General features: G+C 38.7%; 2 protein-coding genes across 9 annotated transcripts in view; one reads left to right on the top strand and one right to left on the bottom strand.

Moving 5' to 3' along the window:
- Positions 1-9,671, top strand: part of LOC134358444 (AP2-associated protein kinase 1-like) — a 141,973-nt gene extending 132,302 nt beyond the window's left edge. For 4 of the 7 annotated variants that reach the window (XM_063070675.1, XM_063070673.1, XM_063070674.1 and 1 more), the window contains 2 exons: positions 7,160-7,258; positions 7,788-9,671. In XM_063070675.1, coding sequence (XP_062926745.1) covers positions 7,160-7,258; positions 7,788-7,882 — 194 coding nt within the window. In that variant the 3' untranslated portion in view covers positions 7,883-9,671. The remainder of the gene's footprint in view (positions 1-7,159; positions 7,259-7,787) is intronic. The other 3 variants (XM_063070676.1, XM_063070678.1, XM_063070679.1) reach the window with 3 other exon arrangements.
- A 4,753-nt stretch (positions 9,672-14,424) lies between these two features.
- Positions 14,425-23,100, bottom strand: part of LOC134358446 (progestin and adipoQ receptor family member 3-like) — a 45,329-nt gene continuing 36,653 nt past the window's right edge. For both annotated transcript variants that reach the window (XM_063070683.1, XM_063070682.1), the window contains exons 6-7: positions 22,512-22,602; positions 14,425-17,091 (exon numbers count right to left, since the gene is read on the bottom strand). In XM_063070683.1, the coding sequence (XP_062926753.1) occupies positions 16,955-17,091; positions 22,512-22,602 (228 nt within the window). In that variant the 3' untranslated portion in view covers positions 14,425-16,954. The remainder of the gene's footprint in view (positions 17,092-22,511; positions 22,603-23,100) is intronic.

The following is a 23,100-nucleotide window of genomic DNA, read 5'->3' as shown; positions in this document are numbered from 1 at the left end:
CAATGGAACAATACCCTAGCAGGGATGACAGTGGAACAGCAATGGCAAGTGTTTCTGGGAATAATGCGGAAGGTGCAGGATCAGTTCATTCCAAAGAGGAAGAAAGATCCTAAGGGGAGTAAGGGGAGGCTGTGGCTGACAAGGGAAGTAATGGACAGTATAAAAATAAAAGAGAAGAAGTATAACATACCAAAGACGAGTGGGAAGCTGGAGGATTGGGAAGAGCAACAGAAGGTAACTAAAAAGGCAATACGCGGAGAAAAAATGAGGTACGAAGGTAAACTAGCCGAGAATATAAAGGAGGATAGTAAAAGCTTCTTTAGGTATGTGAAAAGGTAAAAAAATAGTTAAGACCAAAATTGGGCTCTTGAAGACAGAAATGGGTGAATTTATTATGGGGAATAAGGAAATGGCAGACGAGTTGAACAGGTACTTTGGATCTGTCTTCACTAGGGAAGACACAAATAATCTTCCAGACATAATAGTGGCCAAAGGGCCTAGGGTAATGGATGAACTGAAGGAAATTTATATTAGGCAGGAAATGGTGTTGGATAGGCTGTTGGGTCTGAAGGCTGATAAGTTCCCGGGACCTGATGGCCTGCATCCCAGGGTACTTAAGGAGGTGGCTTTAGAAATCGTGGACGCATTGGTAATCATTTTCCAATATTCTATAGATTCAGGATCAGTTCCTGTGGATTGGAGGGTGGCTAATGTTGTCCCTCTCTTCAAGAAGGGAGGAAGAGAGAAAACAGGGAATTATAGACCGGTTAGCCTGACGTCAGTGGTGGGAAAGATGCTGGAGTCAATTATAAAAGAAGAAATTACGACACATCTGGATAGCAGTAACAGGATCGGTCTGAGTCAGCATGGATTTATGAAGGGGAAATCGTGCTTGACTGATCTTCTGGAATTTTTTGAGGATGTAACTATGAAAATGGATAAGGGAGTGCCAGTGGATGTAGTGTACCTGGACTTTCAGAAAGCCTTTGATAAAGTCCAACATAGGAAATTAGTGGGCAAAATTAGGGCACATAGTTTTGCGGGCAGAGTACTGACATGGATTGAAAATTGACTGGCTAACAGAAAACAACGAGTAGCAATTAACAGGTCCCTTTCGGAATGGCAGGCGGTGACCAGTGGGGTATACCGCATGGTTCAGTGCTGGGACTGCGGCTGTTTACAATATATATTAATGATTTAGATGAGGGAATTAAAAGTAACATTAGCAAATTTGCTGATGACACAAAGCTGGGTGGCAGTGTGGAATGTGAGGAGAATGTTATGAGAATGCAGGGTGACTTGGACAGGCTGGGTGAGTGGGCAGATGCATGGCAGATGCAGTTTAATGTGAATAAATGTGAGGTTATCCACTTTGGTGGTAAGAACAGGAAGGCAGATTATTATCTAAATGGAGTCAAGTTAGGAAAATGGGAAGTACAACGAGATCTAGGTGTTCTTGTACATCAGTCACTGAAAGCAAGCATGTAAGTACAGCAGGCAGTGAAGAAAACTAATCGCATGCTGGCCTTCATAACAAGGGGAATTGAGTATAAGAGCAAAGAGGTCCTTCTGCAGCTGTACAGGGTCCTGGTGAAATCACACCTGGAGTACTGTGTGCAGTTTTGGTCTCCAAATTTGAGGAAGGACATTCTTGCTATTGAGGGAGTGCAGCGTAGGTTCACAAGGTTAATTCCCGGGATGGCGGGACTGTCATATGTTGAAAGATTGGAGCGACTGGGCTTGTATACTCTGGAATTTAGAAGGCTGAGAGGGGATCTTATTGAAACATATAAGATTATTAAGGGATTGGACACGCTGGAGGCAGGAAGCATGTTCCCGCTGATGAGCGAGTCCAGAACCAGAGGCCACAGTTTAAGAATAAGGGGTAGGCCATTTAGAATGTTGAGGCTAAACTTTTTCACCCAGAGAGCGGTGGATATATGGAATGCTCTGCCCCAGAAGGCTGTGGAGGCCAAGTCTCTGGATGCTTTCAAGAAAGAGATGGATAGAGCTCTTAAAGATAGCGGAATCAAAGGTTATGGGGATAAGGCAGGAACTGGATACTGATTGTGGATGATCAGCCATGATCACAGTGAATGGTGGTGCTGGCTCGAAGGGCTGAATGGCCTACCCCTGCACCTATTGTCTATTCTGAGACTATGTCTCTTGGTCTTAGACTCACCCACAATAGGAAACATCCTCTCCACATCCCCTCCGTCAAGGCCTTTCAACATTCGATAGGTTTTAATGAGGTCTCCCTCACTCTTCTGAAGTCCAGTGAGTACAGGCTCAGAGCAATCAAATGCTCTTTTTAAGACAAGAGTTTCAATCCCGGAATCACTTCCGTGAACTTCCTTTGAACCCTCTCCAATGTCAGCGCATTCTTCCTTAGATAAGTGGCTCAAAACTGCTCACAGTAGTCCAAGTGAGGCCTCACCAGTGCTTTATAAAGCCTCAACATTACATCCTTGGTTTTATATTCTACTCCTCTTGAAATGAATACTAGTGTCGCTTTTGCCTTCCTCACCACTGGCTCAACCTGCAAATCAACCTTTAGGGAATCCTGCACAAGGACTCCCAAATCCCTCTGCACCTCAGTTTTTTGTATTTTGTCTCTATTTAGAAAATAGTCAACTGTTTCATTTCTTCCATCGAAGTATTCTTTGCCCATTCTCCTAATCTAAGTCCTTTTGTAACCTCTCTATTTCCTCAAAACTACCTGCCCCTCCACTCATCTTCATATCGTCTGCTAACTTTTCCACAATGCCATCAATTCTGGCATCCAAGATATTGACATACAACATAAGAAGAAGCGGTCCCAACACAGACCCCAGTGGAATACCACTGGTCACTGGCAACCAGAAAAGGCTCCTTTTATTTCCACTCTTTGCCACCTGGCAATCAGCCACTGCTTTATCCATGCTATTATCTTTCCAATAATATCATGGGCTTTCATCTTGTTAAGCAGCCTCATGTGGTACCTTGTCAAAAGCCTACAGAAAATCCAAGTACACAACATTCTCCTTTGTTTAGCCTGCTTGTTATTTCTTCAAAGGATTTCAACAGATTTATCAGGCAAGATTTTCCCTTTAGGAAACAATGCTGACTATGGCCTATTACATCATGTGCCTCCAAGTATCCCAAAACTGCATCCTTAATAATAGAGTCCGACATCTTCCCAATCACTGAGATCAGACTAACTGGCCTTTAATTTTCTTTCTTCTAACTCTCCCCCTTCTGGAAGAGTGGAGTGACATTTGCAATTTTCCATTCCTTTGGAACAATGTGAGAATGATGTGGTTCTTGAAAGATCATTACTAATGCTCCCATAATATCTTCAGCCATCTCTTTCAGAACCCTGGTATGTATACAATCTAGTCCAGGTAGCTCATCTACATTCAGACCTTTCAGTTTCCTAAGGACCTTCTCCTGAGTAATGTCAACTTCATGCACTTCTGCCCGAACACCCTCCAACTTTCAGCATACTACCAGTGTCTTCCACAGTGAAGACTAAAGCAAAATATTCATTCAGTTCGTCCACCATTTCCTTTAAAAGAAATTACTATCTTTCCAGCAGTCCGATATCCAGTCTTGCCTCTCTTTTACACTTCATTTGAAGAAACTTTTGGTATCCTCTTTAATATTATTGGCAAGCTTACATTTGTATTCCGTCTTTTCTTTAATGACATTTACTTGCCTTCTGTTGGTTTTTAAAAGCTTCCCAATCTTATAACTTCCCTCTTTTTTTCTCTATTATATGGCCTCTCTTTGACTTTTATGTTGGCTTTGACTTCTCTTCTCAGCCATGGTTGTGTCATCATGCCTTTAGAATACTACTTCCTCTTTGGGATGTATATATCTTGCACTTTCTAAATTGCTTCCAGAAATTCCAGCCATTGCTGCTCTACTGTCATCTTTGCCAGTATTCTTTTCCAATCAATTTTGGTCAGTTCCTCTCATGCCTCTGTAATTCCCTTTATTCCTTTTTAACATTGATACATCTGACTTTGGCTTCACCTTCTCAAATTGCAAAGTGAATTTATCAGATTATGATCACTTGCCCTTAAGGGTTCTTTTACCTTAAGCTCTCTAATCGATTTGTTTCATTGCACATTACCCAGTCCAGAAAGCTGATCCCCTAATGGGCTCAACCATGAGCTGCTCAAAAAAGGCATCTCGTAGACATTTTGGAAATACCCCCGTCAGGGTCCAGCACCAACTTCATTTTCCCAACCTACCTGCATATTGAAATCTCCCATAACTATTGTAACATTGTCCTTTTGGCATGCATTTTCTATCTCCTATTGTAAATTGTAGACCACATCCTTACTACTGTTTGGGGGTCTGTATATAATTCCCATCAGGGTTTTTTTATCCTTGCAGTTCTTTAGCTCTACCCACAAAAATTCAACAACTTCTTATGCTTTGTTACCTCTTTCTAATGGTTTGATTTCATTTTTTATCAACAGAGCCATGCCACCCCCTCTGTCTACCTGCCTGTCCTTTCCATACAATATGTATCCTCCAACGTTAAGCTCCAAGCTATAATCTTTCAGCCTTGATTCAATGATGCCCACATCATATATGCCAATCTGTAACTGTGCTACATTCATCTACCTTATTCTTTATACTGTGCAAATTCAGAGATTCAAATATAATACCTGTATTTACCCTTTTCGATTTTGACCGCCTTTTACATTGCCGCTCTTCCTGTTGATTGCCATTTTGTCCCATCATCAGCCTTTCCTTGCTAGCAATGTCACTACACACTGCTTCTATTTGTAAACTAACTACCTCATCCTCCACATTGTCACACCGGTTCCTATCCCTCTGCCAATTTAGTATAAACCCCGCTGAATAACTCTTGTAAACCAGCCTACAAGGTTATTGGTCCCCCTCGGGTTCAGGTGTAACCCGTCCTTTTTGTACTTCCCTAGAAGAGATCCAAATGATCTGTAAATCTGAACCCCTGCCCTCTGCACCAGTTCCTCAGCTATGCATTCACCTGCCAAATCATCCTATTTTTACCCTTACTGGTGCGTGGTACAGACAGTAATTCAGATTACTACCCTGGAGCTCCTGTTTTTCAACTTTCTCCCCAGCTCCCTAAAATCTCTCTTTGGGCTCTCCTCACCTTTTCTTCCTGTCATTGGTGCCAATATGTACCAAGACTTCTGGCTGCTCAGCCTCTTCCTTTAGAATGTCATGGACCCAGTCTGAGAGAGCCCAGATTCTAACACCTGGGGGCATCGTACCATCCGGTGTCTCTAATGTGCCCACAGAATCTCATCTTTAATCCTCTGACTATAGAATCTCCCATCACCACTGCAGTCTTCTTCACATTTCTTCTGTTCTGAGCCACAGCATCAGAAACACAGTCACTGGCTGCACCCCCCCCCCTCCCCCAGCGGGTAGGTCATTCCACTCAACAGTATCTAAAGTGGTATACATATTATTGAGGATAACAGCCAGAGGGATACTCTGCACTGTGCATTTCCCTTCCTTCTCCTGACAGTCACCCAGTTACTTGTCTCGTCCAACCTCTACCTACCTCCACCTACCTCCTACAACCTAGGGGTGACCGTCTCCCTGTAGCTCCTGTCCATCATCACCTCATTCTCCTGTATGAGCTGAAGGTCATCGAGCTGCAGCTCCAATTCCTTAATACATCTCTGAGGAACTGAAGCTCAGTGCACCTAGTGCAACTGTCTTTATCTGGGAGTCTGGAGGTCTCCCAGAATTCCCAGATCTCACACAGTGCAAAAGACTGCCCCGGAGCCATTCTCACTACGCTGCTATGCCCTAATAGATGAGGAATGAAAAAAAAGAGAAACTTGCCACGTACTTTACCTGCCCAAGCCTGATGAACTCCACGATTTATGGATACATACGCATTCTCCGGATCAACTGTTCTGGACAGTTTCTCATGCTGTCCAGATTATCAATCATAGAAAATTTGCTCTTCGCTATGTCACAAGCCAGAAATGATCCTGTGGTATTCCATCTATCTGAGTCAGTTTCTCATTAATTAAATTCCCTGTGTCATTAGGGCTGCTGCATGTTCTCTGCAGAAGCAAAGCCCATTACTTTTTAAATCAGATGTTTTTTGTATGAATTGATATTAAATTTTTTTCATCTTTTTTTCTTTTCAATATTTTTATTACTTGCATAGATGAATACAAAATACATTATGATATTATGGAAACAGAAACAAGGTTGAAATGCTCCATAGCTGTGTATAGTAAATTAACCATAATATTGAAAAGGTATATTTTATTCTAATCTAAAGCAAAATCAAAACCCCATACTAAAAAAAAGAGAAAAAACAGCTGTTTGGTTAAAAGAAAAGAAAAAAAATCTTGGACATGTAGTCGTAAATTCAAACATATAATAACCATCATCGTTGCTGAACGAGTCAGAAATTGTGAAAGTAGTTCCAAAAAGGTCCCCATAATATGAAAAAGTCTTATCTAGGTATAGAACTGGAACACCTAATCTTCTCTAGATTTAAACATGACAAAACATCAATCAACCAATGGGCGGAGCGGCATCTTTCCATTTAAGCAACAAAACTCTTCTGGCTAAAAGAGAAATAAAAGCCAAAATATGCAAATCATTTGGCTTAAGAGTAAAATCATTTCCTTCAACAATGCCAAACAAGGCAGTCAAAGGGTTGAGTTTAAAGTTTACTTTAAAAAGCTCTGGGAAAGTTTGAAATACTTCTTTCCAAAATTTATCAAGCCGCGGGCAGGACCAAAACATATGAATTAGAGAGTTTTTTTTATCTTTAATGGAGGAATTACCCTTGTTTGTGTTCTTTTAAATTTTACTGAAATTTGATCTGCTGGTTATCAATGGCTAACTTTGCTGGATGTTTTAACACATTTTCAATTAAATTGTTTACATGTATTTAATACAGAAATTTCAAACATAAAAGTAAAATATAGTAATTCATCGTGCTTTGAGCTTCTTTCCCACAGAAGACTTAGATAACTAGATGTGATTTAAATTTTGTTATCTAGATTTATGTCAAGTTTTTTTGTTATATAAAGGAAATTCTTATTTTGCATGTACTCTTGCTGTACTTTTGCTGACGTTTCTATCCTGCAGCCTCTCCTGAATCATGTTTTTTTCCCGTTATTCCTATGCACCTTCTCAGATAACTCTGGGCGTAATTCAGTTTCAAATCCCAGAATTCTTCCTGCTTCAGCTGACAGCACTGACCCTTTTACCCCCGCTATGTCTTCTAATCTGACTGGTAAGAGGAAGAGGCAGATGACTGGATATTATACTGTATGTAGTGCATACAATAAACACATGATGCAAATCATTTTGATAGAATTTGCAAAAATGTGCATATGAAACTCAGAATATGATTGGATAGAAGCTTAGAAAATGAAGTACAACCAATACAGAAAATAAGATCTGAATTATTGAAAGCAACTGAAGTGTTAATTATATAGGTTGACTGAAGGTTATTGCATCTTGTTACAGAACTGTTGTCAAAGAATTTACCACAGTATTTTTTTAAATTCAGTGGCGCTGTTCATTTTCTCATTCCAGCTTTCAGTCCAGTTTGTGCCATTTCTTTCTCCATTCTTCCCCCTCCCCCTCTCAGCAAGTTTTACATTTTAACCTTTTTAACTACTTGACCATTGTCCCTCTAACCAACTAAAGTTTCAATTACCAGTGGTGTGAGTAGAGTTAGATGTTATAAAATCATTCACAAAATCCATCCATGTATTGTATTAGAATAACTTAGTAAAGTGATATTTTTTACTTTCTAGGTGGTCATTCAAAGAACCGCAGTGGGAATTCAGAGAACGGTCTTCCTGGTTTAGCTAGATCTTTACTGCTTGTGGATCAACTTATAGACCTTTAATGACACTTCTAACAAATCACGTATGTTAAAATTATCTGAACCCTGCAGTAGAAATCTCAATCCAAAGAAAGCATGGTAAAATCAGTAGCATACCTCAGTTGAATGCAGCAGCACCAAGACATGATTGTAACAAGATGCAATGGAGATGCTACTAAAAATAAAAGACTGTTCTATCAGGCTTTTCCTTACCTTCTATTTGCCTGTGCACCATTAATATGCATTAACAAGAAAAACTGCTTGGACTTCCCTCGCATTTTCAAAACCTGCTGAAATCCTCATGTTGAAATGTTACCCTGCAGGACCTTGGCTCGATATACCTCAGCATTTTTGACCTTTTGTATGGTATAACTGCACTGCTGCAATGCCCTGTACTTTTGCAAGTGATCAGCTGATCTAGAAATGAGCTTTAGCTTCTAGAATGTTTATTTTTACATTTGGTTTTGTAGCTTTGTAACAATTTAACAGTGCCTGGATTCTAGTACTAAGTTTTCGTGGCATTGAGTTCAGATTGTTTTATCTTCTGTGACAACTACATATCTAATGTGGAAACGTGCTGCTCATTTTGCAATGTAATGCTTTGCCTTAGTTTATGATGAGTTATTTGACCAATTTTGTTTTGGATCTTTTTCTGTTGAGGTACTTCATTTTCATTTTCCCTTTGAAAATCATACAAGTTGAATGTGGATAGCAATAGTAGTACATAATCTATTTGGCCAGTTTACTTTAATTATTTTTTGTGTTAACGTGAAAGGCCTGTTTTCAGTGGTGTTCAGACACAAGGGTGAAATGTCATCCAATATCATAGGGCTAGGCAGCAGAGTATAAAACCTCAGTGTTGTGCACTAGTAATCTGTAATATGATTTAAATTTGGCCTTTTATTTGAACTATATCATTGTTTTCTATGCTGTATTTAACTAGTCAGTTAAATTTTTGAAATGTATCACATTTTAACATGCTCACATTATCTAATTCGGTCTTGTATTCTCTTTGTAATCACTTTAATGAAGGGCTTAGGATTTTTTTTAATCTTGGGTGCTTCTAAACCCTGAATTTATTGCACAACTGTTTAAAGAAGGAAATTGCTTTCCCTCTAGTTTGGTGTGGAATCTGGCTTCTAATTTAGTCCAGTAGGTTTAGAAGAGGTCACATTTTTCAATAAAGTTTGTTTTTAAATTTAAGAAAGAATCAATTACAATTACCTTCTCATAGTCATTAACCAATGCAGTTGTAAGCAAGTATCAAAATAGAAAATTAATTATCTAAATGACAGGTTTTGTGTATCTAAATCAGGTGGTGAGTTGTTACCCTTAAGCATTTTCAGCAGGATTAAGATAATGATGGAATAGTTACTTTCCAGATGTCTCTAATGCCTAATATAAGGACTGTTATTATGTGTCTCCATGTACAATGTTGACAGTTTAATAGATTGCTTTGTTTTGAAAGGGATTTCAAAATATTAACTTATGCACTATATTTTTCATCATGTGTTGAAATTTAGGGAAGTAACCTGCTTCCCTGTGTATCTCACAGCCATTACTGGAATAGTTGCATTGTTTCTACTAATTTTGAATGCCCTACCTTTTAGTGTTGAATGACTGCAACCAATAATTATAACATGATTATTTAAAACAATATAAATAAATTTTAAAACATTTTCATGTTTACACTAAATTGTTTTATCCTTTTATGTTCAAAATACCTTCATTACAGAATATTTATTTGTAACAAATGTGATTGCAAAGTATGCACTGTCAGTGATTTTGTTTTGAGTACAGTGACTAATTGAAGAATGTCTTTTGGAATGGCATTTTGACTATAAATTTATTCTCCAGAAATGGGGTTTGCTAATGAAACAACATTTATTGTTGTCATTGATGATGCTACCGTTTTATGAAGTAATATTCATGCAGAGAGTGCACTCTGACCAATGTTGGTGTGTGAAGAATTCCAGGACTTTTAACTAAATAGCTGTGGAACATTGGCAACGGTTCAAATTGGAATAGTGTGCTTGAAATGGAAAAGTTGTGTTTGGCAGTTAACAGATGTTCCAACAGACATTTAGTGCTCAACAGTCAAACTACCATTTTATCTCAATAGAAAAACATGCTTTTCTGAAAACCTTTGTGTACAGAGTGCAAGTAATTTATTTAGATTAGGGGTTCACAACCTGAGATCCACTGACTCCTCTGTTAATGGTAGGGTCGATGGCATAAAAAAGGTTGGGAATACCTGATTTAGATTCAGAGAAAATGTTCAATGTTGAATCTTTCAATTAAGGGACTGAAGTAAGATGGGAAATGGTACAGATATTTTAAAATTGTGATAGGGGCAATTTTAAGCTAACCCAAATGTTACCTTGTAGAAAATGGTTTCATCAGTAACTTGGGACAACCTTGAAAATAAAAAGTCCTTGTAATTTGTCAACAATGCTTCTACAAAAGACTGCAGATTGCCAGTGCTGAGTAGATAAAATGATGTAAAGTAAAAGTAATATGCAATATACAGTGAAACCCTGATTTTACACGCCCCAAGTTAACACAAATTCGGATATAATGCGGTGAGTCATTGGACTCCATGTCCATGTCAATCCATACTCCCCCCTTCTCCAGCCTTGTATCCCTTTTGCCAATCAACTTCCCAGCTCTTGGCTTCATCCCTCCCCCTCCTGTCTTCTCCTATCATTTCGGGTCTCTCTCTCTCCCCTTCCCACTTTCAAATCTCTTACTATCTCTTTTTTCCGTTAGTCCTGACGAAGGGTCTCGACCAGATGCTGCCTGGCCTGCTGCGTTCCACCAGCATTTTGTGTGAGTCATTGGACCTTTTTTTTTTGCTCAAAATGGAACAAACTGCTAGAAAAAGAAAATCATTTTCTGTGAAAGATGAGCTTCACGCACTTGACACGATCAAAACTAAAAGTCGAACTCAGGTTGCACGAGACCTTGGGATACTGGAATCAACACTTCGTGGCTGGAAATTTCACGAAGAAAAGTTACACGTGCCGCTTTGCAAAGCTGAAGAAGCAGGACTAACAGCCAAATACCTGAAGACAGCTAAAGATGTCCCTGTACGAGTGGTTCGTTCAGACTCGCTCAGAAGGCCTTCCAGTTTCTGGTTCTATTCTCAAAGCTCAAGACGAGAAGTTTGACAAGTAGATCAACGAAGAAACCTCACAGTTCAAAGCTAGCAATGGATGGCTAGATCGGTCACGGGATTTCTCAAGTGTTAGTGTCAGGAGAAATTTGCTCAGCTGACCACATAAAAAACCTCCAACTCAAAAGCATTCTAGATTTCGCTCGCAGCCAGCGACATGCTACGTTCAAGCAAGGAACACAATCACTTTTTTAAGAAATGAACTAAATGATGATTGCTAATATTGAATTTTTTTATTGTTTTGTGTATTAAAAAGCTTTACTGAAAATTAATTTGTTTTAATTTCTACAGTAACAACCCTGATTTAGCACGATCCCGCTTTTATCGCGATGACATTTTATGGACCCAAACAACTGCGTTATAATGGGGTTTCACTGTAGCATGTCAAGTTTTCCAAAATGGCCCACTCATTTTGATCAATCCATTGAGGCTTTTCCCAAGTGGCATTCATTTGATAATTTTGATTGTATTCAATGACCTGATTTGATTTCTCGTGGATTTAGGTGTTAGATGTTACATCATAATTCAAAAATGAAATTAAGGCCTAACCAATGTTCTACCACAGCTACCAAAGATGATGATTAAGAGATCTTTCCTTGTGGAAAATTACTGCCCTAGGCAATGCACTTAAATGTAATTTAGTGAATATAAATAATTAGTAAAGTTCAAGAAATTAAAATACACTATAAAAGATTTTTATTCCACCTCTTGGTTAATTGCTTTCTCTCCAGGGATTATTATTTACCACAGAATCCGACTACAGCACCAGCAATAGAAAAATCTATACTGCAGCACTGTTGCCTGGTGACGAATTAGTTGATAATCAGATATCATAGAACATTACAGCGCAGAAACAGGCCCTTTGGCCACCTAGTCTGTGCCAAACCACTTATCTGCCTGGTTCTATTGACCTGCACAGACTACAGCCCTCCATACCTCTCCCATTCATGTATCTATTTTTTTTTAAATGGTGATATCGAACCAGAATCCACCACTTCCACTGGCAGCTCGTTCCACACTCATCACCTTCTGCGTGAAGAGATTCTCCTTCATGTTGCCCTTAAATGTTTCACCTTTCACCCTTATTTAACCCATGACCTCTATATCTGTAGCATTTCTCATCCAACCTCAGTGGAAAAAGCCTGTTTCCACTTACCCTATCTATATCGTGGCAACATCCTTCTAAATTTTCTCTGCACTCTTTCAATCTTATTGCTATCCTGTGGAATTGGTGTAATGAGTTATTGGAGTGCAAGCACCTAGTGAGTATGAAATCACAGCTCCGCTTGTACTTACTGGATGATGGAAGTGCCTTGGGAGTTGTAAAGTCAGATCATGTCACTAAATAGTGACTGATCTTTCCTACTGAGCCTCTGCTTGATGATGTGGGAGTTGTGCTGTGCCTATTACCTATCACATTAGCCAATAACTGAATTTTTAGGCCTTTTCTATTTTTAGTTTTCAGGTCAGTACATGGAGATAGACTGCTTTGTTTTCTGAAACGTGAAGAATTGAAAAAATTGTACTATTATCAATTGTATCCAGATCCAATATATTGAACAGCTTCCATTTTTTTCCCTCTCTAACACGTTCAATTACTCAATGTCCTTTTCCCAATTTTTGATTGTGTTTTCAGGCTGTGGCAGTATTGTCTCAATGAAACACACAAAGCAAAACATTCCACCTGTTGTAGGAGGCATGGCACAGGATAAAACTGAACTGAGCTGTGGTGAAATGGTCCATTTTATAGGACGTTGTTTATCAACATCCCTTACTGAGGAGCATTCAAGTGACCTTGCTCCATCGACTGAGACTCTTCACAGTAGTGAGGATGATGAAGCAAATGAGATAAACAAGTTTGAAGATTGTGAAGATGCCACACCTATACTCACAGACAAACTAGATTCTGATCTAGTTGTAAAAAGTTATCCAAGTCTACCTGAGTGGCAAGGAGAGGATGCCACCCAAGATATTTCTGTAGGTAATCACAAATTGTGTAAAATGGGATTATCCGATTCTATTTCCAACATTCAAGTAGCTGAAGATTTCCAAAATTCCACTTTAGATTTCTTGGAAACCAAGTCTCAGCCTTTTACATCACCTGATTTGCCTGATGGAACATACAATGGAGCTGACAACGAAGAAACAGATATATTTAAAAATGCCCCATTTACACTTAAGGTAAATTTTGACGGTGATCTCCAGCTTTCTACAAATCTGCCCTCTGGAAGCAAAGTGGCGTTAGCTCAGCTTGATCCACACATGCAACCCTTTGATTTAGTACAAACAGATGCATTTGGCCACATCCCATCAGGAAAGACTCCTGTTTCAAGCAGAAGATCCTCTGCAGAAACCTGCCACTTGAAGTTAAATGAAACCAATACAAGCAAAAATGTGCAGTCATTTGTGAGAAGAATGACTTGTGCTTTAAGCAAAGCAGGACAGAACAGGAATAAGAAAAAACTGTCAGAGGATTACAAAGCAGAAGCTCCATGTCATTTAGGGAATCCTACACATCAGTTGTTCTCAAAAGCTTCTGAGTTAAATCCTTTTCATCAATATTACTATCCTGAAAACTTGAGTTACAATGCCGAAGTACACACAGCCAGACAAAATTGGACATTGGGGCAACTGCAGTCTGATAGACTGTCCAATGCACACCACCTTGCACCTTCAAGTTCACCACACCACACAGATGATGATCCATTTTCTGCGGCACCTTTCCCAATGAAAGGATCATATAGGAATTCAAACAAATGTCTCAAAGAATAAAAATGTCACCGCCTGTCAGTGACATTCTGTAATTTGACTAAACCGGGAAAGAAATAAAGAGAAATAGCTGCAAATAAACTAGTATAAGACAGCAACTTAAACAGTGTAGGCAGATTCAAAATTTTATGTTAATTTTCATGTATTTCATCTTTACTGCTAGCCATCACAAAAAAAATCAGTCAGTCTTGCTCATCACTAACAGCACCTCAGCCCATTTATTAACACTTTATTCTTAGTATATTCAGATTCAACTTCCCAATGTAGTGATTACCCTGTGCTAGCTGTGCTATAAAGATCTTGCATTGATTGGTAGTGAACTATTGATCCATAAATCACTGACTATACTGTGAAATTTAGCATTGGTCAAAATCAATATTGTTTTATAATAGAGAAAATTAAGAATTAAGGCTGATTTGCTGCTATCTCACAGCTACATTGAATAAAAATGTATTTTAATAGAATGTCAGTTTCCAAATTAAACACAACTTTGATCACAGAATGACAAATAATCATGTTAGTTCTCCCTGCTGAATTAACACGAGCCTACAATTCAATCATGGTAAATATTCTAAAATTTGTTCCTACAAAACAGCATTAAAAAAAAACAAATTTACCACACAATGCTAATGTCAAAATTTTTTTTATTGCAGATGCAACATTCAGGATTATAAACACTTTCAAAATAATGTTCAATTGTCAAAAGGCAAAAATGATTTAAATTGCAAAAAAAAACAAAAACCATGTTCTATTAGCAGATATCCTAGGGCAGGGGAGCAAATGTTTTTTGAGAGCCTGTGCCCAAATTGACACAGGCTCTCAATCTTCTGAAAATAATTCTCTCACATGCCATAATTTGGAGCAGAGATTATCATTGGTTCATGAATATGACAATAATTATTGATGTCTTTAAGGAAATACGATAAGTCTCATTGCTTATTTATGTCAAGTATTTTAGAAAACCTATTCAAAAATATTCTTTTAAAAGGACAATTGAAAAATATCACTGAAAATGGTATTGTTATAACAGTTTACTATCCAAATACTGATGTGTATTCCAGGTCTGTGAAGATTTCAAAATGTGCCATCCAATGTCACATGTTCTTCCAAATGCTTGGCTGGCACAAAGCTTGCATGAGATGTTTCCTCTCAAAGCATCTCACTGCTCTCGGATTGTAAAAACACCGTCATCTGCTTCATTGGTAGTAAAGATAATCACAGTTATGTATGACTTTATTATAGATGGTTTTAAAGAACTGCTTGCTGTGACCAACAACATTTCTGACCATGCCATCTTAAGCACGTGCCATATGGTTTACCACCCCTGTCTACGGCAACTTTAGTTGGAGGAAACAGGTGACTTTAACAAACCAATCGCAATAGCTGGATAAATGTGGCACTGGGAGTATTGCAATGAAACACTGATCCAAATGAAAAGATAATGTGGCACATCTATCCATACACATTCAATGTCAAAATCTCAGTACCACAAGAAAATATACAAAGATTTCTTTGTGAAAAATGAGCTTTTGGGAAAGTGGGAAGAGAGTTTAAAAATAATAAGAGGTGAATGGCCTCTTGTAAGAACATAGACAATAAATGTACCCATTCACTTAAAGATCAGTTCAGAAAAAAGACGAACATCAAATTTAACATTCAGGCACAATACTGTAATCAAAGTGATTACATCTTGGTAGCTGTGTTGACAAAATGAGTGTGCTATACTGGAGCTTCATGATGATTAAAAAAAAATTGATCTTATCCATCTCTACAATTTCTACTGCTGGAATCTTCAAATCAATGGGTAACCAGATCTTATTATTTAGGAAATGGTTAGCTATGTCTGAACAGTTTAATCACAAATTCAATGAATTTTTCAAAATACTGTAAATTTTCTAGAAAATAATTTTGCATAGCATTTTAGATTTAATTTGCACCACCTTTACAGTAAATTGGCACGATAATGTAATGGGATAATGTAATGGAAAAATGATATGTAGTGCTTGTAGGCCAATCAGCTAATCATTGAAGTACTGTCCTGCTTCAGAACTGGATCACTGAGAAAAATCAGTCCTCCATTGCACAAGACCAAAGCATTAAATTTCCAGATGTACAAGTTACATTCCTACTTTATATTAGACTTTTAAAAAATTCACATAATTTCTACCCTATATCAAGGGATTAAAATAAGTCCAAAGTTTTACAGCAATCATTTCATAATTTAAGCTTCTTGTTCACTTGCTCTGAACGTAAATGGAAAATGGTTCCTTAAAATGCATTCAACGGTTCCTTAAATTAAAATTTCTGATACTTACCACACATTGTCCAGGGCAATATTTCAGATAACTGCTTTACATCAATGGTGTTAGGTGTAGATTATCTAAAGATTGACATGAGATTTTCACATTTAAAAAAATAAAGTTTACTAGGTTTGCTCTCCCTAAAATGCGTTATATTACATTCTGAATACTATATCTTTAAGTTATGAAGCTGTCTTCTGATTTATAACAGCTTGTGTACCTTTTTCTGAATTAGTTGATTACTTCACAACAAATCAGATTTAATTATTTGAACTTATAATCATAGGTTATTATTTGGGAGGGGCATGAGTTAGGTATTGTAAACATGTTACTTTGCATGCAATACAATTGCTTTTCTGTCTTCTGGTTATATTAAATTTGCAGCATACATATTACAGTACATATTAAATAATTTCTATAAAATGTTGACCAACTTACATCGCAGGCATTATAATGCACTAAAGACATTTGAATAAATACAATTGCACTTAACAAATACATGCACTGACATTGTTAAAAGGCATTTTAACATAGCTGCCTTTACAGCACCTTGAGTTTGTGATATCTGTTAGTTACTGGCACAATCTGAATGTTAGAAAAGTGGCCAAAGATTTGGCTGATTAGAAAGACTTCGTCATGCAACAGTAAGTCTGAGGAATCGTTGAGTAGGCGTCATGGTACCAGTATTTACCACAGTACAAATCTCCAAACTTACAGCACGAGTTCAGTTTTAGAAGGCAATCATGCAGTTGGTTAGAAGACTCAGCTGTCATGTAGTCAAGATTGCTGATTTTTCTAAATTGGAAAGCAGTCCTCTTCAGGTAATGTTGGAAAACTTGTAAATTAAAAGTTTTACTTTATTTTTAGACATGGCTGCTCATGTCTATAATGCATTATATGTACAGCAGTCTGGTGCCACCAATAGAACATTAAAACTACCAAGAAATGCCACCACTGGTGACTACAGCCAAAGTAATTCAAGTATCCACCTAGAAAACAAGAAACTTTATTAGAATGCAACAGAGAAAAGGGAAGGAGTAACCTACTATATTTACTTTGTTTTAGTTTCAAAGCTACATTCACCCCTTAAACAAATAATTACACCCTGTTGTGACATAATCAAATATTGTTACTACTGGTAAAATACAAAGTACTGCAATATTTCTCATTATAATATCCAAAAATAAATCCTACTGGATAACAAATCTTGGAGTTAGTGAATATATTTAGTACGAATAGTATTTCAACAGGAGATGTTGCAAGTTTTTTTTAAACCTTTACTGCTACTTTTCTCAGACACTAGTTTATCATCAGGGTATAACTTTACAAGCAAAAGACCTCCAGCTTTACCCTTTATGAGCAAGTTCTTGGGTTTGTTAAGTTTTTTCCCCCCCTATTTTCCCTTTGATATGAACATCAACTCTACTGGAGTCTCCACTGCTGACCTAGCAGAAATTAGTTAATTCATAACATCAAATATATCAATCACAATTGATCGTACTTCAATCACGTAATCATTTGCACCATTTTCCCTTCAGTCAGTACAATTTTTCAATAGCCTACTTAGTAGGTATAAAGTTCATGTCTCCCTAATCACATACACCTGCATTATGTCCGCACTGTTATGTTGAACAACTTACTGTATTGCTTGGACTGTTTGGATAAAGCCAAAGTGGAACCCCTTGTTTGAACGCTTTTCCAAGAAGCCTGCACACTATCCTCAACAGAAAAGAGGACATAACATCAACTGAACCTAACATTCACATATGCAACCTTGTTCCAGTCATCACACTGAAAGGACTAAATGATTTTGAAGAACAGTGGGAGACCCATAGGCTCCATGTCAGTAAGTTGTATGAATTCCACAAATCTCACAGTCTACCCAAAGTCCCGCAGTTCAACATCCTCCTTGCTGCTTCTTCACTCTCAATAAGCATTGTTCATTTCTCATTACAAATTCCCCACGTGGACTCTTCATTATTCACAGGATGGTGGTGCCATTGGATCACCATTTCTTCCCCATGTCCAATTATTGCTGGATTGAGTGGCAACTGGAAATGGGCCACACCTGGCAAATGAATTTTATCAGCTAAACAGGTTTCAGTGTAACATTAAGGAGCACAATGGTGCAGCAGTAAGCAGTGCTTCCTCATAGCTCCAGCAAGCCAGAAATTACTGTTATGTGTTATTTACATGTTCTTCAAGTTCTCTGCTTTTCTCTTACACAAATTAGCTACTGTTATCCAAGTTTAGGTGGGAGGCAAGTGAATTAGAGAGAATTGATGGACATGTGAGAAAGAATAGATTACATGGAAGTGCATGGGTCAAGGACTTGGTAGGAATGTTCTGTAAAAACAGTGAGTCAAATGACTAGGTAGGTTGCAAGAAACTTAAAAACCAAGTCTCATGGTGATCTTTACTGATACCAGCTTTTATTGTAGATTTCAATTCCCAATATCAACAGTCTAGATCTTTGAATATAATACTAGTCAAATATAGTACAATGCTCCTCTACCCAGAAGGGAATTTTTCTTTTAACTAATCTAAACACTAAACCAATCTAAAATCCAATCAAATATAGTCTGTTTTGAGAGAACATCCACAAGACTTAGGAGAAGAATTAGGCCATTCGGCCCATCAAGTCTATTCCACCTTTCCATCACGGCTGACTTATTATCCCCCTCGACTCCATTCTTCTGCCTTCTGCCATAACCTTTGACACCCTGACTAATTAAGAACCTATCAACTTCTATTCTAAATATATTCAATGACTTGGCCTCCATAGCCGTCTGTGGCAATGGATTCCACAAATTCACCACCCCCTGGCTGAATAAATACCTTCTAATCTCTGTTGTAAATGAACATCTCTTTATTCTAAGGCTGTGGCTTCTGGTCCTAGACTCACCCACTATAGGAAACATCCACTCTATCCAGGCCTTTCAATCTAGGCCCCCCATTCTTCTAAGTTCAAATGAATACAGACCCAAAGTGTTTAGAAAATAGTCTACATCTTCCGCAGACTTCCTGCTTCATCATAACCTGCCCCTCCATCTATCTTTGTATTGGATGCAAACTTGGCCACAAAGTCATCAATTCCATCATCCAAATTATTGACATACAATATGAAGAGAAACAGTCCCAATATCAACCCCTGCTGAACACCACTTGTCACCAGCAGCCAACCAGAATCAGCTGATCTAATTCCACTCTTTGCCTCCTGCCAGTCAGCCAATCTTCTATCCATGCTAGTATCTTTCCTGTAATACGTTGGGCTCTTACCTTGCTAAGCAGCTTCATGTGTGACACCTTGACAAAAGGCTTCTAAAAATCGAAGTATACTACATCCACTGACTCTCCTTTGTCTATCCTGCCTGTCATTTCCTCAAAAGATTCCAACAGATTTGTCAGGCAAGATTTCCCCTAAAGCAAACCATGCTGACTTCAGCCAACTTCATCATGTGCCTCCAAGTAAATGAAACCTCATCCTTAATAATGGACTCCAACATCTTCCCAACCACTGAAGTTGGGCTAACTGGCCTACTTTCTTCTGCATCCCTCCCTTTTTAAGGTGTGGAGTGACAGTTACAATTTCCCAGTCCTCCTCAACCATTCCAAAATCTAATGATTGACGAACGATGCCTCCAATCTCTTCAGCTACCTCTTTCAGAATCCTGAGGTGTTAGACCATCTGTTACAGGTGACTTATCTACCTTCAGACCTTTCAGCTTTCCAAACCCCTTCTCGTTAGTAATAGCAATGACACTCATTTCTTCCCCCGACATAATTGAATTTCTAGTATATGCCTAATGTCTTCTACAGTAAAGACTGAGCAAAATACTTATCAAGTTCATCTGCTATTTCTTTGTTCCCCCATCACTACCTCGCCAGCATCATTTTTCCAGTGGTCTGATATCAACTCGCCCCCCCCCCCCTTTTACTCTTTATATATCTGAAAAAACTTCTGGTATCCTCGTTTATATTATTGGCTAGTTTCCCTTCAGATATCATCTGTTCTCTCCTTGTGGCTTTTAGTTGCCTTCTATTGGCTTTTAAAAGTTCTCTAATCCTCTAACTTCTCACTAAATTTTGTTATATTTTATACCCTCTTTTTTGCTTTTATGTTGTCTCTTAACTTCCCTTGACAGCTATGGTTGCCTCATTCTCCCTTCAGAATACTACTTCATCTTTGGGATGTATTTATTTTGTGCCTTCCGGGAAATGCTGCATTTTGAAAATGTAACTAGACAGTCCACTGTTTATGGCAGGACTCTTAATGGTATTAATAGGCAGAGGGATCTTGGACAGCAAAATCCATAGCTCTCTGAAAGTGACGACACAGGTTGTAAGAGCAGTAAAGAAGGCATATAGCATGCCTGTATTTATTAGGCAGGGAATGTTTCAAGGTTCAGAAAGTTATGTTGCAGAAGTGTAAAACACTAATTAGGTCAAATCTGGAGTATTGCATTCAGTTCCGATCACCCCATTATAGGAAGGAGGAGACTTGACAGGGTACACAAGAGGTTTACTAGATGATGCCTGGATTAGAGGACATGTGCTGACGGAGAGTCTGGACAAATGTGGGTTGTTTTCTCTGAAGTGGCGGAGGCTGAGGTGAGATCTGATAGAGGTTTATAAGATTATGAGAGGCATAGATAGACTAGACAGCTGGTATCTTTTTCCCAGGGTTGACTTGTCCAATACTAGAGGGCATGCATTTAAGGATAGAGGAGGTGAGTTCAAAGGAGATGTACATGGCAATTTCCTGCCTCCCCTCCTCCTCCTCCCCCCCCCCCCCAACAGAGTAGTGAATGCCTAGAATGCACTGTCTGGGCTGGTGGTGGAGACGAACAGGCACATTAATGTGCAGGAAGTGGAGGGGTATGGGCAGTGTGTAGGGAGAAGGAAGTAGTTTGTTTGGACATTTGACTACTAATTGTGGGCCAAAGGCCCAGCTGCTCTGCTACACTTTGTTCTCAGCTTCAGCCTGATATCACATCTTTGCTCCAACTTGGTTGCACTGGACATCCAACAGAATCCGTCAATAAAAAAAAAGAAACTGTAAGGGAACCAATAAAATCTGTGTAGAAGAAAGAGCTAAATTAGTATTGCACAACCTTTTTTTGGTCTCACCATGATTTGGTTGGAAGAGGGTAGGAGTTTCAGTTTCAGGAATATTCTTATTCATACTAAGAAAATGTAGAGTAAAACCCCAGCTTAATGATAAATTTAAGGTATGTGCTCACTGGTAAGGCCAACATTTATCATTCACTTCCCCACCTGGAACACAGCCAGAAAAAAAGCACAAGCACGAGTTAAGCATCAACTGGAAAGGAAGAACCCTGGAATGCTGAAAGGAGAACAAATGGGAGAGAACGAATGGGGGAAAAAAAGTCAGAGAAAAGAATGGCGGAGGGAGGGAGGGAGGGAGGGAGGGAGGGAGAAAGAGAGGGATAGGCACATCTTGCATCATCTGAAAGTACACCAGCTAATTCAACACTTCTGAACAAGGAGCATTGTTTCAGTGGATGTGCATACATTTCTAGTAAGGAGGAGAGTTTCTGCTGCTTATTTCTGTAAAGGATGTGTACTCTGTTTGGGGAAGTGTAAAATCATAATACAATGCATAAATAAATCTTTCCGATACAACCTGTCGTACTTGCCTCCATTGGATACACAGACGGATGTTTAAATATTACACTAATTTGCAGCATGACAGGTGGATTACGAATTCTGTGGTGAGTCCCATCCAGCACTTCATCTTTAGGAACTACCATGGCACAATCAGCTGGTAGGTAGAGTAGTGAAATATTGCTAACTCAAATAGTTACGGCAAATTACAGCTTTCCCATTGGACAACAAAACTATGATATCCTGTGGCAAAGGCAATTTCTACGGAGGAAAGATTATGAGTTCTTTCTGGGAATTCTGACTGTCTTGATACTAAGTAAAGATGGCCTATACTATATTCTATGGTATACATAGGAACTTACTCAAAATGAACATGAAAAGGCAGAAGATGGAGTGAATTTAAGGCAATAATGTAACAAATATTGTGCATAGGCATACTGTATAGGAGTGAGCTAGATCAGCTGATAGAGTGGTATCGCATCAATGACCTTGCACTCAACGTCAGTAAAACCAAGGAATTGATTGTGGGCTTCAGGAAGTGAAAGTTGGGAGAACATGCACCAGGAGTCAGCAGTGGAAAGGGTGTCAACATCTCCAAAGATCTATCCTGAGATGAACATGTTGATACAATTAGTTAGAAGGCACACCAGCGGCTATATTTCATTTGAAATTTGAGATTTGGTATGGGGGGGGATGGCGGCGGGAGCAGAGGGCAGAGCGACGGGGAGGGCGGAAAAGAAATGAGTGAAAAGAGGAAGAGAAAAAAATTTGAATGACTTACCAGGAAAATACCTCTCAGGTACTTTACTGTAATAAAACAGAAACGCCAAACTTGCTAGAAGATACATAATACCCACTCTGGGTGCAAACACCTAGGAAAAAAGTACTAAGCTTCAGAAAAAATAGAAATACTCAAGAATGATTGGATTAATTCAATACTACCATTTTTTGATTTTCATGGTTTTAACTTAAGAGTCAGTATAATTAGTAGAGAAGAGAACCTCTGCAGATACTGGAAATCCAAGCAACAGACACACAAAATGCTGGAATAACTCAGTAGTCCTCCTTCTTCAAAGAAGGGGCTTCCCCTCCTCCACCATCAACACTGCCCTCAACTGCAACTCTTCCATTTCACACACATCTGCCCTCACCCCATCCTTTTGCCACCCCACCCATGATAGTATTCCTCTTGTCCTCACCTACCACTACACCAGCCTCTGCATCCAGCACATTATTCTCCGTAACTTCCACCATCTCCAATGGGATCCCATCACCAAACACATCATTCCCTCCCTTCTGCTTTCTGCTTTCCACAGGGATCGCTCCCTATGTGACCATTCGTCCCTTCCCACTGATCTCCCTCCTGGCAC

Source organism: Mobula hypostoma, chromosome 18, assembly GCF_963921235.1.
Source record: "Mobula hypostoma chromosome 18, sMobHyp1.1, whole genome shotgun sequence".
Lineage (NCBI taxonomy): Eukaryota > Metazoa > Chordata > Chondrichthyes > Myliobatiformes > Myliobatidae > Mobula > Mobula hypostoma.
This window is presented reverse-complemented; position numbering and strand designations above follow the sequence as displayed.